At 35.1% G+C, this 12,014-nt stretch overlaps 1 protein-coding gene across 9 annotated transcripts; it reads right to left on the minus strand.

The window, feature by feature from the left end:
* Nucleotides 1–43: 43 nt before the first annotated feature.
* On the minus strand, nt 44–10,430 carry LOC110384579 (histone acetyltransferase KAT5). 9 transcript variants are annotated; one of them, XM_049844268.2, is made up of 15 exons: nt 10,284–10,430; nt 10,078–10,204; nt 8,951–9,079; nt 8,109–8,267; nt 7,689–7,772; nt 6,918–7,075; nt 6,225–6,473; nt 5,821–5,904; nt 5,531–5,732; nt 5,179–5,301; nt 4,003–4,165; nt 3,505–3,613; nt 2,853–2,956; nt 2,312–2,367; nt 44–963 (listed from the first exon to the last, which is right to left on the minus strand). In XM_049844268.2, exons 1-14 carry the CDS (start codon nt 10,326–10,328, stop codon nt 2,361–2,363), a joined length of 1,743 nt encoding a protein of 580 aa, XP_049700225.2. In that variant the 5' UTR covers nt 10,329–10,430; the 3' UTR covers nt 44–963; nt 2,312–2,360. The 9 variants fall into 9 exon arrangements, with proteins under 9 accessions (XP_049700225.2, XP_049700226.2, XP_049700223.2 ...); XM_049844269.2 differs by having other exon boundaries at nt 6,225–6,425; nt 8,927–9,079; XM_049844266.2 differs by having other exon boundaries at nt 6,225–6,458; nt 8,927–9,079.
* Between the last annotated feature and the right edge of the window lie 1,584 nt (nt 10,431–12,014).

A 12,014-nucleotide genomic window follows, 5' to 3' on the forward strand; every position in this document is an offset into this window, starting at 1 on the left:
AGGGGATATAGAAATCCGAATGAAATCAATAAAACAAATGATCTAAAACAATGATATTATTTAATATCACAATAAAGCTTACATTTCGAAATGTATTGAATATCTTACTTGGCTATTGTAGCGAGCATTTTGAACAATATTTCAATCATACCACACAATCTCACAGTTTTATTTCATTGAACATGAACCGGTCTTAACAGAGACTAGAAAATATTTATCTATTGCAGATCTCAAAAAGTGTACCCTCATGCGGGTGAAAAATTAAGCTTTGTAATTTTTTAAAGTTCTCAAACCGTCTAACTAGATTTTTTTAAACGATGTCTTGATCTACCACAATGAAATCGAATTATCAGTTCATTTTGAGACATTATTCAGGAATGATGTAAGATGTGCCCCATGTAATATTTAATTTGAAGATTTTTTTTAATTTCTTAAAGACCAAAAGAAATTAGATGCCTGAAGTTTGACTGCAACGTAACTTTTTGATTGAATTGGTTTTTGTTGCCAAGCTGTAATGGTAGAAAAGTCATGACAGTAGTAGAAAATAAAGTTCAGAGCTCTGAATTCAAAATATCAGTTTAGAAGTATTGGCCGAGCGAAATATTTTACTACAACGGCATGAGATCGAAACTTTGTTAAAACAAAGACAAAAGGTTTTTAGATCCTTAATCTATTGAGACCTATCCTGAAGCGTCTAGAAACGAAAATGATTGCTAGAAGCGTCATTAGGAAAAAAGTACAATTTGCTAAATGAAAGGCTTACTACTACACTACGAACGAGGTAGAATACAATACTTCAATACATTTGTACTACACTAATCATACAATTTATTCTAAAACATACACTTTTTGAGAAATGCCGAATGATTAATTTTATAAGATAACTACAGAGGACATACGTAGTATAACGATGCGTTGCCATTGTACGTAGGTCTTGATGCAGCGAACATAACTGGCCACTACCTAGAATTGTAGAAATAAATAATTAGAAAACAATCATCATTTAAAGCGTCTGTTTTAAGGATTGTATTATACAGGTGTGATAGCGTTTTGGATATGTGTAATAGCAATCATATGTAAATAGTAAATTGGTAATGGGATTGAAACGGAAAATGATTAAGGGTTTATCATTCTGCAAAAAATATGGGTGGGTATGGCAAAGCAACTCGGCGAACTTCGGTATAAGTCATAGCGAAGGTAAGAAGGTAAGTCTCAATAATAGATAACAGATTTTCGTCAAATTACAAATCTTGTGTAAAGATCTGTGTTAAACCGTCAAATGACTTTATTTTGTACTGATTTATTTTTGTGGTTCTGTATGAGTGAATGTGAAGTCTATGTTTGTGTAGTTAATTGAAATTTTAGTTTGTGCTTCCTATGTATATGATGATATTAAAGTGCGTGCGTGATAACTTGGTAAGTATGATGACAGTCTGTATACTTATAAAGATAAATTAAAAGGTTTTAGGAGTATAAAGAATGATAAGAATAATTACAAGTGTATGCTAGTCATAAAAAAAATCATACTTTGGAAAAACATATTTAACGCAGATATTGTGCAAGTTACATGCAATTTAGAATTCTATAAAAACACACATAAAAAAATTGCGTATTTATATCGTTTTTACAGTGTATCATTTTCTGATTCCAATCCCATTAATCTCAATTAACGTGTAAAGCATGAATGTAACGTTAAAGCTTTAATAATATTGAGCCAAAGCGTTGTAATACACCATGGTTAGTAATCCTCGCCAATTTCCCATTAATTCAATTCATTATTAAACGTAAAGTAATAATCGATTCTTCAAAACCTCCGATTCATTTACAAATTGAAATCAATCTCACGTCTAATCTTCATGTTACTTTTGATCAAATAACTTGAAGACTTTCAAAAGAACGCATACTTTTTGAGGTTAATTTCATAATTATTATGTTACAAAATAGTTTGTTAGTGTGCATCACTAGTTATAATAGTAAATAATATTTCGCACAAGCACCTTTGTTAATTTGTATCACCTCAACCTAAAAAATTATCTTTATGGAGACCACTCAAAAATGCAGTCAGGGCGTCAATGTAAGCAATAATTCCGCAAGGGTAATTTCAACACCCGTGTTAAAAGATGTTGTGTTCCTTAAACTTAAAGCCGTAAATGTAGCATGCAAAATTATGTCTAACATTACATAATGATGACGAATAATCTAAAAATGGATGATGATGTATGATACCCAAGCCTGTTAGCTGATGACTGACTAGAATGAATAAATGCGAGTATTAAAGTAATGTTAGGTACAAAATTAACAAACTGCGTACGTTTCAGAAGCCAGAGTTAGATAGCTCGCGTCTTCGTTACTCTATGCCTTCAAACGCTGGTGACAAAAGAAAATATATTCAGTTTCACTTCACATCAGAACCTCCTTTTTGGGAAGTCGGTTAAATATGGCGGTGATGGCAGTGAAGGTTCTTCTTAAAAACCTGAATGTTATTTATTAATGATGATATGATAAAGTGAGCTTACAGTGTATTTATGTTTAGTACCATACAGTCGTCAATGTAAGACCCAAGTTCTAACAGATCATGCCATTTTAATCAAATAACTTTGCTTCTCTGAAGAAAGTATTCGATCACACACACACATTCTTCTTCGTACATTTTTTTTTGTCTTTTTGGAAGGGCAAAGTTATTTTTCGCGAGCTGTTACGTCACAATATATACTATGACGATAAAAAAAATGATTTTGACTTGCTAATAAATAATGATAAATTGGTTTCCATAGATAGTAAAGATTGATCTACTGTATGGAGTACATAGATACACTGCGTTGATTAGCAACACCAGAAAAACATACGCTTACCATTTCGCGCGTTTCGACCAATCTTTGGGCGTCCAATGCAAGCACTTGGGGTCGATTCGCAAATTCCTCTTTTCCATAGCCTTTTCGTGTTGCTGCAATATTTCCTGTCATCGGTAAAAAAATATCAAATTCGGGAAGAAAACACTTTTTTATTCATGGCTGTTCCCAATATTCAAACATTGACTTGCTTACTACAGAATTACAGATGCTAGCCCCACATAGATAATTTCAAAGGAGCAGGGGCACTTTTGTCTAAACACTATATCTACCCAAAATTGCTCAACAGTCATAAGACCTAAGTCATATAAAAGCTCTTGACGACCACTTTATTTCATTCTATAGCAGACAAATCCGAATTCAGCGCGAAAAGGGGTTTTTCGACCATTTAAAACATGTTAGTTCAGTACAACGTGAACCATGTTCCCTCAATGGTGAAAAACCCACGTTCACGCTGGATTCAAACGTGGCTGCCATAGAATGAAATAAAGTGCTCAACAAGAGCTTTCAAATAACGTAAGTTTCATCACTGATGAACAATGTTAAAAAAATGGGTACAAATTGACGCATGGTCTTTCTATCGTTAGTAAGCAGAACAACCACGGATTGAATATTGGGAACAGCCGTAAGACTATGTATTTGAGTGATAGATCACCTCATTAACCGATATGATGTATTGTCCTTTGTAGTAGTTGATTAAGTTTAAGTTCTGCAGTGTGCTGATCACGTCTTCTTTCTTTATGCTGGTTAGCTCGCAGATTTCGCTGGAAAATACAGTGATTTTTATGTATATTATGGAATATTTATTATGTATAATTCAAGCGACTTTTTATATTAGCCGATTAGCATTTTCTATAATCAGATTATTTATTTATTTTAATTTTGAAAAAAAAAAAAAACAGATACATTACACCAAAGATGCAGTTGAGTATCAGTATTTACATGGAACGAGTTTTTATACAGGGCTTAGGGCGTAATAAGAGACTGCATCGCAACAGATATTTATGATGCAATTCTATTTTACTTGTCTTTTAAGCTAAAACCATCGCCTGTCTCGTAAGAAATTTAAAACTGTGATTCAAGTCCGAGTTGACTTGGCTTCTATATTATTCGTATATTATATTACTACAGTACCTAGTAATTAAAATCTTACTTGATAGTAATAATAGGTTTCTCATTATCCCCGACGGGTTTGATGTGCGTAAGTATGTCCAATATAGTCTGTGCCCAGTAACTTCGGTACGATAGAAGTCCGAGGTCCGATAGGGGTTTCTCCGGCGACCCTGTTTTGCCTTCAAACTTTGATAATTCGTAACCTGAAATATAAAAAATAATAATTTAGTATCTGAATAGCAAGGCGTCTCAGAATAATATTTAGGGCAAGGGTAAGCTAAAAACGTACACTTGAAAAGCATCTACTACGAAAGAAGAAAATATAATAAGACCACGACTGGTAGCTACCGAAAATAAGAGTGTGTTATTCTTTTCATTTTTATTAACCCTACTCAAAAAGAGGTTGTTAAAGTTCTATGTGGTCTTTTTGGCTGTCTGTGACACTATTGCTCTTATACGGATGAACCAATTTGGAATGAAAAGCTGCGGGTTTCCAGTGATAGTACTTAAACTTTTTTTTATAAAATCTATACCTCATCCTCCGAGCCTTTTTCCCAATCATGTTGGGGTCGGCTGCCAGTCTAACCGGATTCAGCTGAGTACCAGTGCTTTACAAGAAGCGACTGCCTATCTGACCTCCTCAACCCAGTTACCCGGGCAACCCGATAACCCCTTGGTTAGACTGGTGTCAGACTTACTGGCTTCTGACTACCGACGTAACGACTGCCAAGGATGTTCAATGACAGCCGGGACCTACAGTTTAACGTGCCATCCGAAACACAGTCAATGGTGTCTAAGATATACTTAGAAAGTACATACAAACTTAGAAAAGTTGTACTTTTATAAAATCTATACCATATAATAAAATGATAGGAAAGTCAAAACTGTACCTACACTGAATATTCTTTTAAAAGAATACTTGGGGGGTTATCCATAATCGATTCTGAACCCAAATATGTAGTTTTTAGATTTTTTTTCTGTATGTCTGTATGTTTGTCCCGGATAAACTCAAAAAGTACTGCATGGATGTAAATTCAAATTTTGCATGACTATTACCTAGAGGCCGGTTCAACACATAGGCTATATATTATCACGCTATCACCTACGGGGGATGAGCAATGAACGAAATTGGAAAATTGGAAATTCTATATTGCCCACGCAGACGAAGTCGCGGGCAACAGCTAGTAATAAATAACAGTATATGTGCTATACTTACTAAATTCTATAAGAAGTTTTCCATATCCTTTTCTTTGGTATGGAGGTAGTGTCAATATACATGCTACGTTGTAGTCTTCTGTACTCTCTTTCTCCTTTGAAAAGTATCCTACTATGTGAAATCCTGGAAAAATAGATGATGAAAAATATGAATGACTATTTAACCGACTTCAAAAAAAGGAGGTCATCAGTTTGACCTGTATGTATTTATGTATGTTTGTGCGCGATTATCTCACGTTTGGCCGAACCGACGTTGATGTGGTTTTCAGCAGATTGTTTTTTTTTGTTAAAAATATATAATTCAGAATATCCGAAACAGCCAAAATCGTATTTATATTAGAAAATGATCTTACCTCTGGCATCAAATTCGGTCATAACATAAAACAAAAAGGGGTCAGTATCGTAGTACAAAGTTTTGTGGTCTAAGAACAGTTTGGCTAGCAGGCACAGGTTTTGTGCGTAACATTTGTTTTTCCGTCCGTCTATCTCGAAGAACGATATGCTTCCTTTTCTGTATATTTCATTACCAGGCGGGTGTTTTAGTTTGCATTTGATCTGGAATTGAAAAATAAATAAACAATTAATAATTTCTCAATAAAAACTATGAATATTGTTTAAAAAAGTGTGTGGTTGGCCTACTTACCAAATGTCTTTCTAGGCACTTTTTACTCTTTCTGTACTTTAAACAGAATTCACAAATGTAAATACATGGTAGATTGACCATTTCCTGAAATTAAAAAATTGTTAAAATTAATATGACTTTACAAACTTGGGATGGCGCTTATGGACAATGGAGGAGAAAAAAAAATTGGGGGGTTTTATGGTATTCTATGGTTAAAAAAGAATAAAATCTGGGAGGATTTTGTTTGTAAATTCAAAAGTTTTTGGTTGTAGTCATTACATTAAGATATAATGTTGCTATTGCTTTACTGAAACTTAAAATTATCTATTATCTCCCAGTTAATTATACTATTTGGCAAAAAAATAAATGTCAAAAGAACAAAATCAATTCATCTAAAATCCAAGCACATCATTAAAATAACCCACCTGCGGATAAGGCGCAAAATACCACGGTCGTATCCTATTCCTTCCCAGTTCTATCATTTCTATATTCTTCATTCTAGTGACCAAGTCATCATGGCCATGTGCGACCATGCTCCCCGACTGTCGAGGCCTGGTCGTAGGCGTCGCCGTCCCACTAACATTGGTCTCACTGCCTTCGGTTTCAAGAGACGGAATACCTTCCGCCTGAAACGTTTTAGAATGTTTTTGCTTGGGTTCCTGTAATGAATTGTTCTGGAATATGATTATTTTGTTTAGGTATTCGCCGGTTGTGACGGTCAGCTCCTGAAATTTGTTGCTGAATTGGGAAGGTTAAGCTGAGTGCCTCCAGTATTTCAACTGATATGTTCGTTGGTAAATTGCTAATTGCGGTCATTTTAGCTGTGAGAAAGTAAATAAACAAAGCTGGTAAAAATCCTGAAGAAATAAATCAATCAAACTGTTGTCCAATTTTTCCTGATTGTCGAACTATTTATATCTTTTGAGAAGCACGTATGTGTAGTGTATTTATGTTTCAGGTAACTGTATCCTCTTATGCCGATATATTGGGGAAATATGTTGCTTGTCTGCATTTAAAATACAATTGGGGTACATGGAAGTACAGGACCCAGTTTTTACTAGGTTTGTCTGTATTTGAAATCCTTATTTTCTAATCTAAAAAAATCTACAAGAACATACTTCATTGTCTATAGAGGGTGCTTTCCGTTTCCTATTCATTTTCTTCTGCAAGGCGGCAGCCAGCACCGCGCCTCCGTTGACGAGCGATGACGAATCATTGCCGAGTGTCGGGCTCGCGGGACGGGAGACCAGTTGACGGGGCTCTCCGGCAATAACACCTTGTATCGAGTTTATATATAATGAGATGTGCACAAATATTTGTAGGGGAACAGAACCAGAATATTATGACCCTCTGGTCAATAAGGAATATTATAAGGATCTTAAAAAAGGTGTTAAGCGTTTGCAGCATAAATAATAGCTTCCAATGTCAATATGATGCTATTGATATTTCGAAAGGGTATTTTATTTTGATATTGTTCACAAACACATACTAAGGCATGCTAAACGGTGGGTACTGCGGAATAACTTTAAAACCAGCACCCGATTAATTTAATTTTGATTGCAAGCTGACGGTATCAATTTAAAATTCTACACAAAATTAAATATAGTCGACACTGAAACATGAGTCTTAAGCATTGAAATAAGGATTTAAAATGTGAACTTACAATCCTTGGCCAAAGTGTACCGAGTGAGAGCCAAACCTTCTAGAATAATAGTTACTACCTGTCATTATTGTAAAATCAGACATGGCACATGTGACAGATTTTTAATTGAACTTCGGTTACCTACCCCATGCACTGTCCTTGATACACACATTTCAAATAATCAGTATGTAGGTATCACATATACATACGATACATGGGACAGTCAACATGTTAAAACTAGTCATACCTGTGGTCACGCCTCTGCCTTTATCCACACCACCCTTGCCTGTTCGCAAGTCCTGAACGTTCACGTTCAGAGGTTTGAGGTAACCTGTTTGAATTGCATTGGGAACATAATCAGATACACAATCACTATAAGCATGCTTTGCTTCAAAAACTCATACTTTGGACATAACATGTTGCTTGATCCAGCTAATCCAACTAAGCATGGCATGTCAGCAGCAAAAATATGCATCTAAACATAAATCTTGCTATTTTCCACACACATGGTTCTAATTTTGTAAATACTATGTCAGAACAAGTGGTAAAACAAACAAGTCATTTTCTATTTCTAAACACATTTGCTATTCTATGCCAAATATTTGTATGAGGCTGGAAAACTGTAATGCGAAGCACACAAACAATTGTATCATAAGTTAGAACGTACCAAGTGAATTTTTTGGTGTGGAACCATTGAGTGCATTAAAGTGGGCTTTCTCATGAACTTTAGGTTGGGGTGGCTGAGTTGGCTGAACTTGTTGGTTCACAATAGTGGGTCTACTCGGAATCGTACTAGACTTCTGACTTTCATTGCAGACAGTATCATCTGCAGACAAAATGTTATAATTTTAATGGCCAATTGTGGTGATTATGAGTTTTAGTACATGTTATTACGATGGTACATTGTGTAGATGAAATTTTGTTAGTCAGCACACAGTTTTTTAATGAATGAAAAAGTTAATGAAGTATAGAATATTCTAAAGTTATCAACAATCAATACACATGCATTAATATTATTTCTACTTGTAACGAAAAGAAGAGCAGTAGAACAATCTACCATCATAACTAAAATAATTTTGAATCTTGGTAAGCCAATTGCAGTCAAAAGGCTAGTAAATGCATTCTTTAAATTGATGAACATTGAAAAATATAGTTTTTGAAATTACTCAAATTAAATTTACTCAGGACCAAAGACATAACTTGCCCATGAACCTAAAAGGAATTTCTGAAAAAAAAAAATTCTAAAGTGATGAACAAGTGATCACATTGAGATGATAGTCTACACACACAGTTCAACAGATTACTAATTAATTTCATAATAATTTAAAAAATGATGAATAATATACATATTTAGAATCATTTACTTATATGGCAACTGTTAAAACAATTGAACAATGTTTGTTAACTTAGTAATCTGTTGAAAAAGTTCAATGACAGTGATTTAAAAAATGAACATACGACTTCTAAAACATCAAAAACACATACTAATAAAATTAGGCATGACGCCACCTCCTGATCCAATATGTGTCTTCTTCGGCGTGGTTGTTCCTCCCGTTGAAACTCCATCTCTTCTTGGAAACTGTACCTTTCTGGTGTCCAGCCATGATTCTCCCACCCACTCGTCCAGACGCTTATTGACTGGATACAGAAATATAAAAAATATAGTAGGAATCAGCCATGTGTAGTTTAAAAACTCAAAACCATTTATTGAAACTTGGCTGTTAAACAGCACATTTGAATGTCAGAATATACAAAAGATAGTCCCCAAAATGTTTGTGCCCCGTTAGTTATTTGAATAGCACTAATATTCCAAATGCAAAAGTTTGTATGTATATTGTTACTTATACATGGATGGAACATAGCTCATATATCGGGTTCACATATTATGGGCTACTTGCAATTGGTGTACTTGAAGTGGTTCCATCGACAAGAGGGTGAAACCACCAGTGGAAGCTAGCATGACTTAATGTAATGATTTTTGTTCGGCAAAAATTGAATTGTGTGGCACAGCATTGTAAAAACAATGAATATCCTATCAATAACATAGACGAATATGAATAGTGAATACATTCAATTCCTGTGCACTCAGCTGTCAAAGTAATATCCAACATCCTAACTCTCGCAAACAAGCAGAAATTATTAAGTATACTGACTTCATTACAGCTCCATATATACAGTTAAATTGTAATATATAACGCACAAAAGTATTTTGTATACATATTGATACCAAATACCGATACCGAATTTTTTAATTAAGTACTGCACATCCACCAAGAACTGTAAATCAGTTTCAGTAGCAATTTTAAGGTTTAAACAGTCCCTAAATTACACTTATGCTGTATTTAATAGTAAATCAGCACCCAAATATACCATACAGGTCTAGTTTTAATACAAGAAGTTTACTTCAACACTTCTATTTCACTAGTTATGTTGTCCGGTTAACTACAAAAGTTTATTTCAGAGCTTTAAAAGTTTTAAATGTGGGATAAATTGCATTAAATAGTGTCCTTGTCTAGTGCTTTAATCTTTTTGAGTGAAGGAGTTCAAAAACCACAACATGTTTGGTGAATTTTGATGAATGTTAACAAACAAGGTCCGCTCCAACTTCTCAATTTGTTTTTATTTGTCATACTTACAATCAACATAGTGCACATAATATCCTCTTTGTCCACGTATTTCTTTTATACTAATAATTTCAGCTAGTGGCCAGTCATCTCCTCCTTGCATCCGCACTGGCAGGCGACATCCTTCGACAAGAGATGCCTAAAAAATACCACAATACCTTGTAAAAATTTTCGTCCCTTTTTATGGATTTTATAGTTTCAGCAGAAAATATAATTACCGCCGAGTCACAAAATGTGGTCAGCTCATCATCGTTGTCGTTCATTTTCTAGAAAAACGCAAATAAGTTTCCAGAAAATAGAAGCTTGTTTCTTGATCTGTCAATGTCAAAATGACTGCTGCTATGAAAGAAAACGACGCCATTGCTTGCGGTCCATAGAAGCAAAATAACATCTTTCGCCTAAGTCCGTGTGCTTCATCACTTTCTTTTACGATTTGGATGAGAGAGAAAGAAGATCGTAGGTGTTGCAATAAATAAAAAATGTTGGTTAGAATGATAATAGAATTTTATTATAAAAAACGTAACGTGTAATAAATAGTTTTTTTTTTTAAGTTATTGAGATAAAAATAGTTGTTTCTTTTTTTTTTTTTCTTGTCTTTTGGGTTGTAGGTCCACTTCTTCTTCTTCGCGAGTCGAGGCAAACTTAAATTTTTGTGGCCCAATATTTCCCTACGCATACGGCATTGTCAGTAGCGTTATACAGGTCATCCACTATGCAGCTGTCGGGGTATAGTGGGCAGCATAGAAGGTGCCGCATGGTTTGTGGTATGGAACCACACCCGCAGCTATTGTCGTCAGTGTAGCCCCACTTACATAGGTTTTCCCTGCACCTGCCAGGTCCACTGGCAGTGGTCAATTTTGGAAAGATATTTACGTAAGAGATTAGGTACATAATGATATAATACGCTTAACGTACCTATTATTATCGAAATATCAACGTCAACCATCAATCACCTTAATCACCTTATTTTAGACGTCTATCATTTTTATAAATAAATGTTTAGCCTAAACAGTTTAGGTAATTGCAGCTATAAGATCTATCTAATTGATATGACGTCATTAATTAGAAGGTAGACTAGATAACCGACAAAGATCACTGAACCTTGGATTTGAGTAGTCAGGTAAACCAATAGGTATACTTAGGTGCCTACTATTGGGAGAGAATGTACCTATGTAACGGGTGATTTTTTAAGAGGTATAGGATTTGATTTTCAAAAAAAGCACAAAAAACTTGAAAAATTTGATGAAATCTTTATTGGAATCGATGGAACGATCAATATAATTTAATTTTTGAAGATGATTTCATGCAAATGCTGGCCGCGGCTCCGGTTTAGATGGCCCATTCGCAAGGCCCAATTTCGGCACTCTCCAACATATCAGCCGGTATATTACGAATAAATGCTTCAATATTGGCTCCCAGTGCGTCAATCGTTGCTGGCTCCACAAGAAATAGTCCAAAGGCGTTAGATCACACGATCTAGGCGGCCAATTGACGGGCCCAAAACGTGAGTTAAACTGTTCACCGAAGCCTGCTCTCAATTAGGCCATTGTTTCGCGTGCCGTGTGGCATGTGGCACCGTCTTGTTGGTACCACATGTCAGGCATGTCCAATTCTTAAATTTTGGGCAAAAAAAAAATCGCCAATCATCACACGGTAACGCCCGCCATTCACAGTAACGTTTCGGCCATTGTCGTCTTTGATAGTAAAATTCAATAATTTGCAAGCGTTGTTCGTTCGTAAGTTGATTCATGGTTAAATTATAGACCATACTGAACAAGTTTTACAATGACACAAGACACGATTCACGCGTGATCTACCAAAAACAGTGTTGCCAAAAAGATACCAGCAAAAAAATCACCCTTTATATTGTAGGCACTCCTTTTATGTACCTATCTCACACTCCGCTATAGTAGGTAAATGGCTATGGCTAACCTTACCATGCAGGTAGT

Source organism: Helicoverpa armigera, chromosome 16 (genome assembly GCF_030705265.1).
Source record: "Helicoverpa armigera isolate CAAS_96S chromosome 16, ASM3070526v1, whole genome shotgun sequence".
NCBI lineage: Eukaryota > Metazoa > Arthropoda > Insecta > Lepidoptera > Noctuidae > Helicoverpa > Helicoverpa armigera.